The sequence below is a fragment of the Phycodurus eques genome, chromosome 14, assembly GCF_024500275.1.
Source record: "Phycodurus eques isolate BA_2022a chromosome 14, UOR_Pequ_1.1, whole genome shotgun sequence".
Classification (NCBI taxonomy): Eukaryota; Metazoa; Chordata; class Actinopteri; order Syngnathiformes; family Syngnathidae; genus Phycodurus; species Phycodurus eques.
The window spans coordinates 16269938-16287713 of record NC_084538.1 but is presented as its reverse complement, the minus strand read 5'-3'; the positions used below and the strand labels follow the sequence as shown (position 1 = coordinate 16287713).

Sequence of the window (17776 nt, the reverse complement as noted above, 5' to 3'; positions counted from 1 at the left end):
TCAAGCTACGCAGAAGGGCCGCGTGGGCCAATTCATCAGTCACATGATGCAATGCGGGCGTTGTCGGCCACGCGGAGTATAAAGAGGCCTTTAGTCCCCATATTAGTCTCAATAATCGAAGACTTAATCTTGTTCCTTAAAAATTGCATGAAATCGTGAGTTGAACAGGGGGAGCTGTTGCAAGTAGCTTGCTGTTAGTTTAGCATTGCTACTGTATCAAATAAGTATTTAGGGTTGTTTATATTAAGACAGATTATTCTAGAGAAATATTTTTTAGATAAAACTAGAGCTAGTACATGCGACAACAATCATCCATCTTGTTCTTATGTCTGAGGTAAGAAATAACTATGGAAGCCTTTTCTTAGAAAGAAAAGTATCCAGGCCTAACTATATTTTGCAAAAATCCACTTGGAATTCTCCAAAACGCATGTGGGAAAATGTGTTATGGTCCAATGAAACTAATGTTTAACTTTGTGGCCATAATTCCAGAGAGTATGTCTGCTGCAAACAACGCTGCTCATCACCAAAAGAACACTATACTGTAACTACAGTGAAGCGCTGTGGTGGCAGCATTGTGGTTTGGGGCTGTTTTTCTTTAGCTGGAACAAGGGCCTTTGTTAATGTAGAGGGAATTAACAGTTCCAAATACCAGTAGCGTTAGCACAAAACTTACAGGTTTCTGCTGGAAGCACAAAAATATCAGGAGGCGCAACTTTTTGGGGGATTAATCAGAGGTGCCTCTGGGGGCAGATTTGTGCTGACTCCCATTTAATATGAGTGTGAATGTGATTGGTTAATTCCGAACACAGCCACATCCCCAGGTTATCGCGCTACTAGTCACTTTAAATTGCATACACTCCTTGAAGTCTCGGCGCCCCTGGTGCAAATGGTCATTGCACTGGACTATTGCTATATTAGTCATTCAAACAGCTCTAAGTGCTAGAGGACTGCATCTTTTTGCACAATTGTCAAAAAGCAAAAATTGTACTGGCATTACCAGATAACTAACAACCCTTTATTGCTCAGTGACTGTTTTTCTCAATGTTTTTATGTCTCAAAAGTGTTCTCTGTCAATTGACTGTCTGTTGTCGTACTAGAGCGGCTCCAACTACCGGAGAAAAATTCGTGGTGTGTTTTTTGGACATGCTTGGCAAATAAAGATTATTCTGATAAGAGGGTGTACACCCTTGTGCAACCACATTATCTCATTTATTTTAACTTCCCCTCTCGAAAAAGTTTTTTTTTTCAATTGAGTGTGTAGACTTTGTCTCCTCTTTATTTTGTGTGCTAAAAATGTAATTGTGAATTTTTCAAAATGAGAAATTACTCAGTCATTCTGGTAGGGGTTGCGGAAAAAACATGACTGCTAATTGCTGTGTTGTGGAGACACTGAGATTGCTACTTTTGTCTTGAATCAACAGCTAAGGTGATGTATTCGCCCTCGCTTTTAACTGAGATTTCAAGACTCAGCTACTGAAGCATGTTGGCTCGTCAAACACAGAAACCTCTGAAAGTAGGAAACCTGGGTTTTAAGCAAATATTTGACTTGAGTTTGTGTGTGTGTGTGTGTGCGTGCGTGTATGTGTGTGCGCATCTGCATGCATGTGAACAGAGACAAAAGCGTATCAGTTACTTAAGCTATCAGCCATGCAAGAACGACTGCCGAGTTCTGAAGAGGAGGAGGAAGAAGAGGGAGAGCAGGATGACGCCTCAGGTAAGGAATGTGGTCCAAAGAAGTACAGGGAGACACCGTTCTAGTAGAAATTTTACAGTTTTTGTCTCAGTTTTTGATTATTAATGTGAGAAGAATGACCCAGAGTAACCTCTAACCACTTTTAGCTAAAAAGAGCAAACATTTTAACAATTTTAGCTCTACGCTATTTTGATTGCATTACTGCTGAGTGATGTTCAGTGGTCCAGTTCAAAGGTCATATAGTGTGGTAGTTTATGTACCATTTCCTTTAAAAGTTTTGTAAAAACACATTGACTGAAGCCTGGTCATTGATGAGCCAACACTCAAAAAATTATTGTCAGCAGAACCAAGGCTTGCACGTTTCAGTTTGTTTTTGATTCTGATGGATTTATTTCAAAGTTTCTAAATGAATATTCTGAGTATGGAGTCTACCCAAATAACAATGTATTATCTGGTCTTTTTTGCTTCAGAAATAAATCATGGCCCTGAAGTGGACCTTGGGAGGGCCAAATGCTCCTCACATCAAGACCCTTACCCTCGGTAAGAACATTGTTGTTATTCAACATCCCACAGGAAATGGGCCACCAGACACCAAAGTGGTTGATGTACATTTGCATGGCCACTCTAATAATTCTCTGTTCATTTCCATAAGATCAAGGGGACACCACCCATTAACTTGCTCACAAAGACAAAAGCCCCTAAAGCCCCTCTCACTCTGTTACCAGGGTTCAAAACCCATCAAAATCAAAACAGCAACCCGAAAGTTAAATTGGTGTCATAATATCACTGTTTTCAGGCTCCTTGCAAGAATGCAAACACATCATGTTAAGAAGGATGAAGAGCAACTACCTTCAAAGATCTGTTGACAAAGACAAGCGTCCTTTCATTTTTCACCATCAAATGTATTGAAGTTTCTCAAAAATCAGAGCCCTAAGTGGACCGCACGAGAACATTTAATGATAAACAGCCTCGCGGAAGATAACGACATTGCGCTTACATTTGAATATCAACACAACTTCATCAAATCTGCAATTGCCTATCAGGTCCTTAGAGCACCTCTTCGCCACAAAACCCATTTGGGCTCCTGTAATGGCTGCGTAAACGTTATGAGGAATAATCTTCTCTGATTTCATGTGATTACTGGGCAGCACGTTGATATGAGGACTGAAGGCTGTATGTCCCCGGCCTGGCAAGCAGACGCTGCAGTCTGCCTATTAGCCCAGGGAAGGGCTAATGGGCTGACTCTATTGTGGTCCTCATAGCTGCTGATGTCTGCTTCTGCCAGCCACAGTGCATGGACCACCCTCTTTAATAAACATGAGCCAATTTCAGACCCAGACCCTCTCAGATGTTGCCTGTCCCCATGTTATTAATTTGCTTTGGAAGCCCAAAATATATGTGATTAAACAAAACTCACAAAACAAAAAAAGAGAATTCTACAAAACGATAGTGATGCAGATTGTAAACACAAGTTGATTTGTGATTTATACATGATGATATGGTTGTCCCTCTCATCTCTCTACAGTTAGAAACAGTGCCAATAAGTGCTTTAGTCACCCTAAATTCGTCCTCTGGTCATGTGTTTTCTTTTTTCATCTTCTCCTGGATGTTAGATTTAAGCGGCCCGCTTATTACTGTCGCTTTTTGCACTTAAATGCACCCACGAGTGGTCCAGAAGCCCTCCACTCAAGCAGAAGCATAACACTGCAGGATTCTCTGACCAGCTTCTCTCTGTCTCACTTTGTCACTCTTTGCCCTGTCTCCGTCTTTTTGCCCCTCGTCCTCTTTCCTTGAGGATTTTCTTTCTTTTCCAATTCCCTCCCTCTTCTTCATTATTGACTTAATTTTTTTTTTTGGTCAGCGAGCTGATGAGTGACATCAAAAAGCAGATGACGCTGGACTCCAAATACAAAAATGTCCTCCGCTGTGTTGTCTAGACAATAATTATGATTTGTCTGTTAAGCTTAGACTGCAGCAGAGGGGATTGTAGTTTAAAGCAGAAGCTTTGGTGCAAAAAAATGCATTTATAACTCTTTGTGAGGCTCCTCATTATGTGTGGGCCTGATTCATTAAGTAATTGGTTTGCAGTTGTTTACATGAGTATTAAGGCCTTCTATTCAGGGCCTTTGAGAGATACATTGTGCAAATGTTGCATGTTATGAATGCAGAATGAGAGGCGGGGGGCCATTCCTATTGGCCAAACACTGCACTTGGATGAAAAGCGAGAGAAAAGCACTGGGTGCTGCTTTGCATAGCAATGACCGAAGCCTTAATAAGCTTTACAGATTAAATACATGCAGTCTATACAAGATGCAATGAGATACTCTTCACACATTTATATGTGCTCATTTCACTATTATGGAGTTTGAGAGAATTGAGAAATTAGTCTTTTTTTTTATATATATATAAAATGTGTGTATTGTATTATAACTGGTGGGGAAGCAACTGGTCTGCAACATTTATTAAGGATTTGTCCATTACAAATCTTTTGCTGTCTTTTTGAATGCTGAAGTAAAATCACTTTGTGGTTGAGTGGGGATGAAAGGAATAATGCACGAAGGAGTGAGTCTTAATAAGCAGCTGCACTCCATGTAAAGACCACTTGTTCCCCTTTGAATGCAAGTGCATGCCACTGCTTCCTCTAGTGCAAAGAAACATTGTGCTCCTCTCTCCCATGGACATTTCAGAAACCACGCCTTTCTTATTTTTGTTTAGCGATTTCAAATACCTTTTTTAAAATTCGTCCCTGTTTTTTATGGTCAGCACATGACCACGCACACTCGCGCGCAAGAAAAAGATCCGCTCACCATCAGCCGGTGTTATTGTTGTGCCTAGTACCTGCTTGACAAAAACCTTGACACAACAATTAGTGGTTTACAGCTTTGCCTTGGACAACAGGATGTGCTCAAGCATTCGACCTCAAATCACTCACAGTGTCAAAATCAGAAGCGCTCTCTTTCTCTTGTGGGTAGGTGATGTGTTTGGATCCGTCGGCTCGCTGGGAGGAGGGAAGGACGGGAGAGCCAAGAGAGGAAATGAGGGAAGGGGAGGTCCGCAGGTAGAAAGAGAAGGCGAAAAACAACATTAGGAAGGGCAACATTATTATGTTACAATATGCATCTGTATGTTTTGCACTAAAGAAAAAAATTTAGTCATTTGAAATCAGTTTTAGAGTTGAGTTAATATAAAGGAAGTTGTGTTTTTTTTTCTACAGAGACAAAACATGCCAAACAATAAGTGTTGATAGCTGCCTTTAGATTGTATATTTATTATTTTTTAGGTTAGATTTATTCATACTACTACTCAAAATGGTGATACAAACATATTTAGGTACACTTACAATAATGAGATCCAATACAGGGGCTCTATAGGAAAACAACAGCCTTTAAAAAGATGCATTAACAGTGGTGTTATTGTACTGCAATGAATCATTGACAGTCTCAGAAAAATATCATACATTTTTTAAATAATAGTTTTTATACCTTTTTCTGTTTTATTTCATTAGATTGTGCAGGTGCAGTGTTGTGAACAGTGCGAGTAGTTGCTCGTGGCACCGTTATAAACTGTAGTATGTGGTGGCTTTGTGCAGTGATTAAAATGGTCCTTTTAATATGTATTATTATATTTTACCGTTGGTCACATTAGCAATCAAGCTAGGCTGTCCCCACTCGACCGCCACGCACAGGATAGGAGGAGACTGTTGAGATGGCTGCGACTTCCTCTCAGTTGCAGTACAAACGCGTTGCCAGCAGAGAGCACTCACATGTTAGAGTGTGCCCACGCACGGCGCACTCACATTTGTCTCTTGTTGTTTGCCCCCACAAAGGGCGGCATCCTGCTGCCATTCAGGCCCGTTAGAGTACATCCAAGCTTAGCCTAAACATGGTTTGTGCGGGGGTCATAGCTGGGATGGGAGTAGGAGTTGATGGGAATTATGAGGTGATGGGTCTACCTTTACCTTTAGACAAGCTCTGTTGTGCAAAAGTGCTGTTGAGCTATTAACATTTGTGTGTGGGTGGCGGGAGCTTAAAAAAAAAAAAAAAAAAAAAAGGGTAAACAAAAGCATTTTTCTGCCACTCAGTCTGGATTTGCAAGCCAGTGTCAAATGCTTTGTAAGCCTTATTTCAGCCAAAATTTATGCTTGCTGATGTCTTACCGTATAATCAAAAGATCATAGAGTAGCTGTTTTAGCAGATTTCTATTTTATTTTATGTTTTAGTTATATGTTGATGCATAGCTTTAGTAGTGTGTATATATGTTCCATCAAGTAGATGCATCTGACTGGCGCACATGCACCTAACATGGATCGCTCTAATTTAAATGTTACATTGCTTATATAGGTAAACAATCTAAATCATAAAATAATCTAATCTAAAGACACCATGGCGTGATACAGTGCTGTTGTTCATTGAAAAGTACACCACAGTGTCAATCAAAATCTTTGAGCAGGCAGACTCTGATTTAGCTTCTTTTTTGCACATATTATGTGGGCTTGAGACTAGTAAGCATGCTCAACTAATTCAAATCCAAATTGGGTTTTTAAAGAAAAATAAAAATAATTTTTACTCACTATAACAGTTATTTCTGAGCAGAGAAAGGAATTATAGCATATATTTGCATAGATTACTAATGTATTTTTTTTACTGGAGCATGGCCTGGTATCTGTAACCTATAACCTTATGATATACATTTTTGTTTTGTTTCAACCATTGTTCACTTTATTGAATGACGATGGAAGGGAGATTTTCTCTTTTCATGTATCTTTTCTTTTCCCCTATTATCGACATAAAGCCAACATGCATACAATACATTACTGCGTGTCCCTACAAATAATTGTCCTAAGCATTACATGATTATGAGATGCCTTTTTTTTATTTTTTTAAACTGAGTCATTTTGTGCCAGAATCTCTGACAGTCGACCATAATTCATTCGTAATGACTTGATTAAAAGTTACTTGCTATGGGAGACATTTCGAGCAATATTAATATACCCTTTAAAGCGAAGGGCTGGGTCCTGATCCAGATGCCGTTCTACACAGAACTATTATTAAACCATTTTGATGAATGCTTGTAATTTAATTTGTGCAATTTTTGTGGGATTTAAAGTTGTCTTGTTTTAACCCGTGCACCTTTATGGCAACTCTTCTGGTCAATGCAATATAATAAATATATGAATGCACTCAGCAAATGCAGAACAAGCTCATGCATTGTACATCAATCAAATAATTTATTCACAGCACCTGTGCAAGTAGAACAGGTGTGTGTGTGCAAGTCAGGCAAGCCCTGAGGCGAGTGAAAGGGAGAAAGTTCAGATTCTATGCGACTGAACTGTCACGCGGTGTGCGGGGTTGTGCAACTCGTTCTCATGATTGGCCAACCATCAGCAACTCGTTTTGCTGTGATTGGAAATTTGAATCATTGGTGAACGGCATCATAATGTCACAGATGTAGCGGCAAATCAAAAAGTCTATGTTGAAAATGACATTTCCGGGTACAAAGCGAGAGCCAGCTGCCTGCTAAGCTCTAGCAATACAGTAAATACACTATATATACAGTGGACTGCCCCATACTCGCACAGTCACCTATATGTTTTAAATGTATTTTTTATTTGTTTTATTGTTTCACTGAAAATGTTTTTTTCTCTAATGTGGCAAACAAGGCAGAAAATTATTTATTCACATGGGGGTAGATATTTTGGGATTTTTTTTATTCTTAATCATCATTTAGAAATTGCATTTTGTATTTACTTAGGTTGTCTAATATCAGGAAGGGGAAAATACTTTTTCATGGTACTGTATATACAATATGTACATATATACACTTGTGCACTACTTACAAAAAGTTAAGGATATTGGGCTTCTGGATGAAATTTCTCAATGACCCTCTAATGCAATTTAACCTTTAATAAACTAATAAATTCTTCTGTAACTTTTGCACAAGTTGCTGCTCTCTAACAAGGAGCTAGACAGCAAAATTCACAAGGGGTATTCTATCCTAAATCGACCAATTAATTTACAGGTTCAATTAAAATAAGGAATTAAGCAGTCCACTCTTGCTGTTCACATTTTGACTTCCAGAAACCAAGAAAGACCCCTACCAATTTATCAACATAGCCTTACCATTGCAAGGCTTCAAACTTGATGTTCTCAGAGAGAATTGGTCACTGAACTTAGTGTCAGAATGAGTCATCAGCAGGTTACGCACAACTTCTATTATGAATAAAGTTGCCATTAGCGCACATTTGTTGTTTGTGCATTATTAGACAACATTGAGGCGACGAAGATAGTTGCATTTTGCGCCACTGCCCTCGTTCCCCACCGCGAGTCCCATAGTCCTACTGTTATGAATCTTTAAGACTAGCGGTGATCAGAAAAGCCTACGCTAGTGAGGCTAACGGGCTTAACCACTATTCTCTTCTACCTCATTTTTGTACTCTCTGACTAACACAGATGTGTGAAGACTATGTTGCTTTGTTGATTGGACATTTCGCTGCTCCAGAGAGCATAATAGTCTGGCGACGGCAGCTGTCAAGACTCTCCTGTAATATGGCCAATTGGAAGAAGAGATGTCAAAAACACATGATTAGCGATTAAGTCGACGCGAAGAATATTGGCGTTTTACAACAATACTGAACTATATTTATTATGTACCTGTGGATAAAAAAGCGAAGCTTGTGGCTAAAATGTATGCGGGTGTTATGTGTTGTTATGCTATACGTACCGCACCGGCCATTCAAATAAACAAGCGTCTTTTAAAATACTGTATTGCACTCCCACGTCCTGTTCTGTAGAAACCCGTTACATCCAACTATTAATCTATCTTTTTATGGTTCAATAAATGTGATAAAGTACAATATACAGTATATGTACAGGATCAAACGCCTATACAAGCTTGCCGTTCAGAGCGTCCATATCGCCAATCGCGGAATGTTTGGGGTTTGATAGCGAGGTGCAGCTGTCATTTGACACTTGACAGCAGCGGAGTGGAGGAGGTTTGCTGCGGTTGTCCAGCCTGAGGTGTTTTAGTCTCCAACACATCTCCACTCTTCTTTCTCCTTTCCGATCTTGATTCCTGCTTTTCCTATCACATTTCTGTAGATCAGCCGCGATGTTAGCGATCGATGTCCACAGGGAGAAAAGGAAGTCACGGCAGGGAGAAACTTTCACTTTTGAATACTTTGTTGCAAATCCTTTATAGTCAATTACATCCTGAAGTCTGAAACGCATTGACATTACCAGAGGCTAGATTTCATTTCAGGTGATTCTCTGCTAGGCCTCTACTGCAACTGTCTACACCTCCTGCTTGTTCTTGGGGCATGTTCCCTTTAGCTTTGTTTTCAGCAATTGAAATGCATGCTGAATCGGATTCGGGTCAGGTGATTAACTTGTCCATTGCATAACATTCCGCTTCTTTGCCTTAAAAAACTATTTGGTTGCTTTCGTAGAATGCTTCGGGTCAGTGTTCATCTGTGCTGTGAGTGCCGTCCAATGAGTTCTGAAACATTTGGCTGAATATGACCAGAGAATATTACTCAAAACACTTCCAAATGCATCCTGCTGCTTTTTCGGCAGTTACATCATCAATGAATAAAAGGAAACCAGTTCCATTGGCAGCCATACAGGTATATGCCCCACCTGGCCATGGAACAGCTGAGCAGCCAATTGTCCCATTACTTTTGGTCCATTAAAAAGTGGGAGGTACATATACAAACTGTTGTAATTCCTTCATTGTTCACCTGTAGCTCTTATTTGTATACAAACCATGAAATACAAAGTTAATTTTCCATTGTGTATTCAATCAAGTGTGTACTAATGTTTAGTTTGTAAGCGGGTGTTTACCTCTGGTTCTAAACACCTTAAGAGCAGAATTAAAAAATGCCCTGTCAAAGTCATGTAGAAAATGAAAATAAATGTTTTGTTGTGAGTACACTGGCTATAGCTTGAGTGTTGCAAAGCATCACGTTATAAATGGGAAGAGAGCAACTCGAATGCAGCCAATGTATTCTGCTTCTTATTCTCAATGTACAGCCGACTGTGCCAAGATTAGCTGAGGCACAGATGAGAAGATAAGAGTGAAAGGATGAAAATTCAAGAGGTCATGGGTTTGAACTGATAGATATGGAGGAAAACATGACTTGTTGAAAGCCATCATCTTTCTCCCCCTTTTCTCCTCTTCCCGGAAAAATCAACGCAGCATAGAAGCACACAAATATGTCATATGGATATATATATGTATGCTAACCTGGGAGATGAGTGTAGATTGAGGCTATGAATGGGCTCTGTGAAGATGTGTGGAACTGGGGGCTTTTAAGTGGAACTGGGGACTTTATTGAATATGCATTGAATTAGATCAAAGCCTTTTTGGAGGTCATACATTTACATAGCGATATCAGCAGAGCTATGGGAACCTGGCAACCCTGGCATTGGACTGGTTTTCAATGGGGGGCCTTGTGGAATCATTTTGGCACAATTACAACAGGAGTCAGGGAAGTTTTTCTTGTGTTACTGTTCAAGCTTTGCGAGTAATCTTACCTCAACATACAGTTGCGTCCAGAAATAGTTTTGGGGATTTTTCCTCTTCCGCTCACCACACTGGGTTTGAAATTTCAAAAAAGATGTGATTCAAGTGCAGACTTTCAGCTTTAATTTAAGAGTTTCACAAAAATATGACATATTTACAATTTCTGAATTACCAACCATTTTATGTAGAATACACTTTGCTTCAAATGATTATGCAAACAGGATTTAAGTCAAATAAAATATTTTATTTCTCTGGGAAAGTCTCTGCATGTTGTTTCTTATGTTCAAATCACTGATATCAATTCCAAACAGTTTTGATAGGTGGTATAAATCCCCCTTAAATACCAATACATACTCCTTAGTACGTTCAGAATTTATTTTGGTGGTTTATAGAAAAATACTCTCACTGTATGTTCATGAAAAGTGTGCATAGGTTACAGTTTTGAAATTCTGAGCAATGTATTGTAGTAGTGTCACATTTTCCACTATTACATTCTGCAATTTCAAAACAACTTACCATAGCTATTGAGACAAAAACTGATAAGTGCCTTTGTTTTCATAGGAAAGACAAGATGAACCCAAAGATTTATTCTGCTCTGCAGTCAAAAGGTAAGTTAGTGTATACAAAACCACACAGTAGGTGGAAATAGACAACTACCATTACTGCGGTGTTAGCTCACTTGAAAAGTTTTGTAGAATACATAATGCATGTAAAAAGGATCACACTTGCTAAAGTGCACTTCCCAAGTGCTCAACTCTGGAGTCAAAGCATTTTTTTTTAGCTAAACACAAACTTTAACATACAGAGTATATTTTTATTATTTATTTATTGTACAAAACTAAAACATGAATGGATGTAATCCTGGATCAGGCGTATGACATATAACCCTAAACGCAGAAGACACATATCTTATTGTTATGATCTTCCCTTAAATGATCACTATTCTCATCACAGCAGCCACCTTTAACACCTATTTAAGGCTTTCCTGACACACTTGACGTTCTTGGAAATGGTGCACTTTAACCCCAGAAAACACTTTCAAAAATATTGATCATCAGCCTTATGCTGTATGTATTGCATTATATTAGTTCTTTTTCATGAAACATTTTATGAAAGTTTTCATAAATAATAATAATTAAAAAAAAATAATAATAATAGTAATTTCCCATGTATAAAAAATAAATTAGGCTCCAAAGGCGTTGTGTAAACGGGGTACTTTCATTCCAATAGGATATGTGACATGTAATGTTACAAAATTCATATATAATACGGTCAATTTTCACTGACCCGAGAATCATGACGTCATTGCGGGCACCGTCATAACATATCATATATATCTGTTGTCTGTTGACAGCATCTGATTTAGCATCTTAGTTTACTGGATGGCAGATTTATTTCTGAACCGCCATTTCACAGAGTACATCGCTCAAGTAAAATACAGTGATGTAAATCACGCCGCCACTGGACTCTAAAGTGGCGACGCGTTCTCTCGAGTGACGAATCACACTTCATCTGGCGATCCTATGGACGAGTCTAGGTTTGGCGGTTGCCAGGAGAACGGTACTTGTCTGACTGCATTGTGCCAAGTGTAAAGTTTGGTGGAGAGGGGATTATGGTGTGGGGTTGTTTTTCAGGAGCTGGGCTTGGCCCCTTACTTCTAGTGAAAGGAACGCTGAATGCTTCAGCATCCCAAGAGATTTGGACAATTCCATGTTCCCAACTTTGTGGGAACAGTTTGGAGCTGGCCCCTTCCTTATCCAACATGACTGTGCACCAGTGCACAAAGCAAAGTCCATAAAGCCATGGATGGCAGACTTTGGTGTGGATGAACTTGACTGGCCTGCACAGATTCCTGACCTAAACCCAATAGAACACCTTTGGGATGAATTAGAATTAATATATATATATAATAAATTAATATTAATTAGAATTCATTCATATATATATACATATATATATATATATATATATATACATATTTATATATATATATACATATATATATATATATATATATATATATATATATATATATATATATATATATATATATATATATTCTTTTTTTTTTTTTTTTAATGTCGAGTAAAAGAAAGCGCTCTAAAGGAAACACGGAAGTCGAAGGGAAGTAGACACCAGAATCTTAACTATCTAACTTATCTATCTTAAACACATTAATCGGCCCTTACTTCCGGAGGAGAATTACAACCCACCACCACAGGACTTTCATTCCAATATGATATGTAATGTCTAATATTACCAATGTATATATCCATCCATTTTCCCTACCGCTTATCCTCACTAGGGTCACGGGCGTGCTGGAGCCTCTCCGACCTATCTTTGGGCGAGATGCGGGGTACACCCTAAACTTGTCGCCAGCCAATCATAGGGCACATATAAACAAACAACCATTCACACTCACAGTCACACCTACGGGCAATTTAGAGTCTTCGATTAACCTACCGTATGCATGTTTTTGGGATGTGGGAGGAAACCGGAGTACCCGGAGAAAACCCACGCAGACACGGGAAACATGCAAACTCTACACAGGCGAGGCTGAATTTGAACCCAGGTCCTCAGAACGGTGAGGCAGATGTTCTAACCAGTCGCCCACCGTGCCGCCGCACAAATGTATATATAATCCGCAAAAGTTTCACTGCTCACCCAAGAATCATGACATCTTTGGGGCACTGTCGTATCGATATCATATCTCTCTTGACGGACTTCCGGGTCAAGGACCGATTGTGAGGTCATCGCAACACCACTCGCTAGCTACTTTGCCCTATATACAGTACCTGGTAAATTACCACTTACCTTCCACCACAACCTGGTCTCCAGTTGGCTACCTTTAAGACTTTCACTCAGAACTCATTCCTTCCTGGATCGTTACTCTGCATTGCAATGTAAGCTAGCTAGCTCCTGCCGCTAGCTCCCACGGGTTTGCCCCTTTAGCTTCTAGCTGCCTGCTGGCTTATCTTAACTTTAAATAAAAAAATTCTCTCAAAGCAGCTCTGCTTTTTCAGAACTTGTAAGCCAGAAATCGGCCTTGGAGCTAAATCCCTTTTAGAGAATTTGTACTCCAGAAATCAGCCTTGAAGCTGAATCGCTTTTACTGAAAAGTAATGTACATAATGTTTTTCTACAATCAAAAACATTATTGGTCTGATTTTAGGTAATCTCTTACATTTCTGATTCAATAAAATCATCTTAAAATAATCATGACCTGCTTCTGGGGCTTCCCTGATTTTTGAATAGCACAAGATTGCCATCATTAGTATACTAACTTTCATGCACTCGTAATACGAGAGCTGTATCAAAAAGCCTGCCTTTATACAAGGCAGATTTCTATCTGCACAGTCGGAGACATATTCATGTTTATTATTATTATAGTGTAAATCTGCACAGCATCATACTGTATGAAGAGCCAGTGTGGGTTTGTCAGTGCCTCATTTCATTTAACCCAACAAACCTTTCATGCTCGCTTTTTACATTGTATTTATCCTCTGCCTTTGTTTTATTGTTGTTGCTTCCTTGATTTTATCTGCTGTGTAACGTTACCTTGAATGCTCAGAAAGGTGCCTTTAAATTAAATGTATTATTATTATTAAGGATGTAACAATATTCGCGATATCGCAAAATTACATGTACCTCGATATCGTTGTGGTCTTGTCTCAGTATAAAATAATGAGCCGTTGTGTTTGAAAATTAGATACGGGCCGGCAATACGCAGCCACACCGCTTATCCAGGCTGCTGCAGCCAGACTACAGCGCTCTACTTCCTCAGAAGTAGAGCGCTGTCCACGTGTGGACACCCTTATGCTTGAACATGGTGTTCGTTATGGACAATTCGTGATGAGCACAGAAGTCCAATAACAACACCGCTCGGGTTCTGATCGGGGGTGGGCGTTCCTCCCAATCACGCCCTTCCAGGTCTCACTGTCATTGCCCACATGAGCATTGAAGTCCCCCAGCAGAACGATGGAGTCCCCAGCAGGAGCCCTCTCCAGCACCCCCTCCAAGGACTCCAAAAAGGGTGGGTACTCTGAACTGCTGTTTGGTGCATAGGCACAAAGAACAGTCAGGACCTGTCCCCTGACCCGAAGGCGGAGGGAGGCTACCCTCTCGTCCACCGGGGTGAACCCCAACGTACAGGCGCCGAGCCAGGGGGCAATAAGTATACCCACACCTGCTCGGCGCCTCTCACCGTGGGCAACTCCAGAGTGGAAGAGAGTCCAACCCCTCTCAAGAGGACTGGTACCAGAGCCCAAGCTGTGTGTGGAGGTGAGTCCGACTATATCTAGTCGAAACTTCTCGACCTCACACACCAGCTCGGTCTCCTTCCCTGCCAGAAAGGTGACATTCCACGTCCCTAGAGGCAGCTTCTGTACCCGGGGATCAGATCGCCAAGGTCCCCGCCTTTGGCCACCGCCCATCTCTGTACTTGTTTGCAAAATTCAATCTGGCCATCTGATTCTTTTTCCTGATGAGTGGTTTGCATCTTGTGGTATGGCCTGTGTATTTCTTCTCTCGAAGTCTTCTTCGAACAGTGGCTTGTGGTACCTTCACCCCTGCCCTGTGGAAGTTGGCAGTAATTTCCGTGACTGCTTGACTTTCTTAGTGTGTTAAAGAAAGAAGCAAGCTCTCACAATGTTTCTGTCATCAACTGCTGTTGATAACCTTGGCTGACCTGTTCAATGTCTGTTGATCAGTACACCAGGAGTTTCTTTCATTTTCAGGACATTCCAAATTGTTGTATTGGCTAGGCCCAATGTTTGTGCAATAGCTCTGATCGATTTTCCCTCTTCTTTCAGCTTCAAAATGGTTTACTTTTCACCCAGAGACAGCTCTATGGTCTTCGTGTTTGCTTAACAGCAAATGCAGTTTTCACAAGTGAAACCCATAGCCAAAAACAAGCACTATCTAATGTTTAAGCAATCAATCTAAAAGGCAGCACCTGAGCAATTAGAAACACCCATCAGTCACATGTTCCAATACTTTTGCCCACTTGAAAAGTGGGTGGCTTCAAACAAAAGGTGCTCTGTCCTGAGTTGTTTTAACACATCTAGATGTAAATACCATGAAATAAAAGTTGGAATTCTGAGCTTTTTGTCTCATATTCATCTTTTGATCAGAGAGTCAGTTCAGTATACAACAAAAACAAATGATTTGACCTTGCCATTCCAATACTATTGGAGGGGACTGTATGTGTTCAGTATAAAGGTAGGAATGATTGGCAAAAGAAAAATGGCTCTTTTATTTCAAAAAATAAATAAATAAATAAATCTTGCTCATGATAAAAAGTATACTAAAGCAGTAGCTTTAGCTGTGTTTCACAACTACACCATGACTCATGTTAGCATACTGCATTGAGACAGTCTTGTTGAGGAATGTCATGTCCTCACCCTTGCATGACACCACCATGCTGATGGGTAATTTTCTCTGGCAATATAGTGTACTTAATTGCAGATAATGCATGCAAAACATTTATGATGTCACTGAATGTGTTGGAAACTGATTTTTCTGTCTACAATCATGAAAGATGTGGGCAATGTATTATATTGGCAAATTCAGCATAAGGTGCATGAGGGTCAGGAAAAGCATCTGAAAAGGTGTCCGTAGTCTACCAATCTGTGTTTGGTCTTGTACAATACAGGCCAGAACATCCCATGTTTCTATTATTTGGTTACCTTGGTTAACTTCATAAGCTGGTGCCACAATGACGAATCCATCCATCCATTTTCTGAGCCGCTTCTCCCCACTAGGGTCGCGTGCGTGCTGGAGCCTATCCCAGCTGTCATCGGGCAGGAGGCGGGGTACACCCTGAACTGGTTGCCAGCCAATCGCAGGGCATATAGAAACAAAACAACCATTCGCACTCAGTCATGCCTACGGGCAATTTAGTGTCTCCAATTAATGCATGTTTTTTGGGATGTTATGCCTACGGGCAATTTAGAGTCTCCAATTAATGATTGTTTTTGGGATGTGGGAGGAAACCGGCGTGCGCGGAGAAAACCCACGCAGGCACGGGGAGAACATGCAAACTCCACACAGGCGGGGCCTGGAGTGAACTGTGAACTGTGAGGCTGACGCTCTAACCAGTCGGCCACCGTGCCGCCACAATTACGAATGTATTGATAAATTAATCTTCTCTGACAGTTTAAAAACTCCTGAGCATTAATTTTGTAATGGTAGAATACAAATTGAAATAAACATACAAGACTGTATAAAAGAGAGTGCAATAAGATTTTCATTGTGGTATTTCAAGGTTAGCTTTTTACTCCGTGTTCAAATCTTGGAATGCTTATGAAGTGTCAGTTTAGCAGGTTAGCGCAAGTATGCAAATAATCTTCAGCGTCAGCATACAATAATAAACATTTGGCTGTGGTGTAATATTTCTCTTTCTTTCTACTGTCTGGTGTAGAGCTCTGGGGGGAGTCAGATGACAGCAACTCAGAGATCGAAGCAGCCTTGCGTCCACAACCTTTCAACACAAAAGACGACGACACAGATGACTTCTACGACTGATGCTTGAAAAAAGCTGCGTTTATATAAAAGCGCCTACTCACACAGCTTGGCTAAATATATGTTATTTTACACCTTGACCTCTATATTAGTAGTCTGCATTGTAAACCTAGCACTGGTGTTGTAAAAACAAATAATAAAGTTGACAACTCTCAGGCTGAGTAAAGTATGTGAAGAGTTGCCTAACACGCTGCAGTTAACCCTGCTTCAGTCTCTTTATGTGAACAACTCTCCCAGCTCATAATAGCAGCTCGAAATAGATTAAACTGATCTTTTAAAGTGATTTGTTTGCACTGGGCTGAAAATCATGCATTTTGAATGCCGCAAGCATCTCCGAGTGCTCTGCCTCCGGCATGCTCAAGTGTAGTGATGTGAGTCACCTGTTAAATGACAAAGCACAATGGCCTCGCGGCATGCTGCCGCGTGACCTGTGAACTATTTGAAGAGGACCATCCCTCCACCCCGTACCACACAGTCCAGTTAAAGATGTTTTTTTTACAGTGGATATACAACCCGGCGGCACGGTGGACGACTGGTTAGAGCGTCAGCCTCACAGTTCTGAGCGGCCCCGACTGTGTGGAGTTTGCATGTTCTCCCTGGGCCTGCGTGGGTTTTCTCCGGGCACTCCGGTTTCCTCCCACATCCCAAAAACATGCATTAATTGGAGACTCTAAATTGCCCGTAGGCATGACTGAGTGCGAATGGTTGTCTGTTTGTATGTGCCCTGCGATTGGCTGGCAACCAGTTCAGGTTGTATCCCGCCTCCTGCCCGATGACAGCTGGGATAGGCTCCAGCAGGCCCGCGGCCCGAGTGAGGAGAAGCGGCTCAGAAAATGGATGGATGGATGGATATACAACCCCAATTCCAATGAAGTTGGGACGTTGTGTTAAACATAAATAAAAACAGAAAACAATTATTTGTAATTGGAACAATTATCCTGTTCAACCTATATTTAATTGAATACACTCCAAAGACAAGATAGTTAATGTTCAAACTGATAAAAACTTTATTATAGTTTTTAGCAAATAATCATTAACTTG

General features: G+C 40.4%; 1 protein-coding gene across 3 annotated transcripts in view; it reads left to right on the top strand.

The window, feature by feature from the left end:
- kiz (kizuna centrosomal protein) overlaps positions 1–16877 on the top strand; it is a 34982-nt gene extending 18105 nt beyond the window's left edge. For all 3 annotated transcript variants that reach the window (XM_061696552.1, XM_061696553.1, XM_061696554.1), the window contains 4 exons: positions 1613–1714; positions 2164–2233; positions 10775–10821; positions 16635–16877. In XM_061696552.1, coding sequence (XP_061552536.1) covers positions 1613–1714; positions 2164–2233; positions 10775–10821; positions 16635–16738 — 323 coding nt within the window. In that variant the 3' untranslated portion in view covers positions 16739–16877. The remainder of the gene's footprint in view (positions 1–1612; positions 1715–2163; positions 2234–10774; positions 10822–16634) is intronic.
- The last annotated feature ends 899 nt before the right edge of the window (positions 16878–17776 follow it).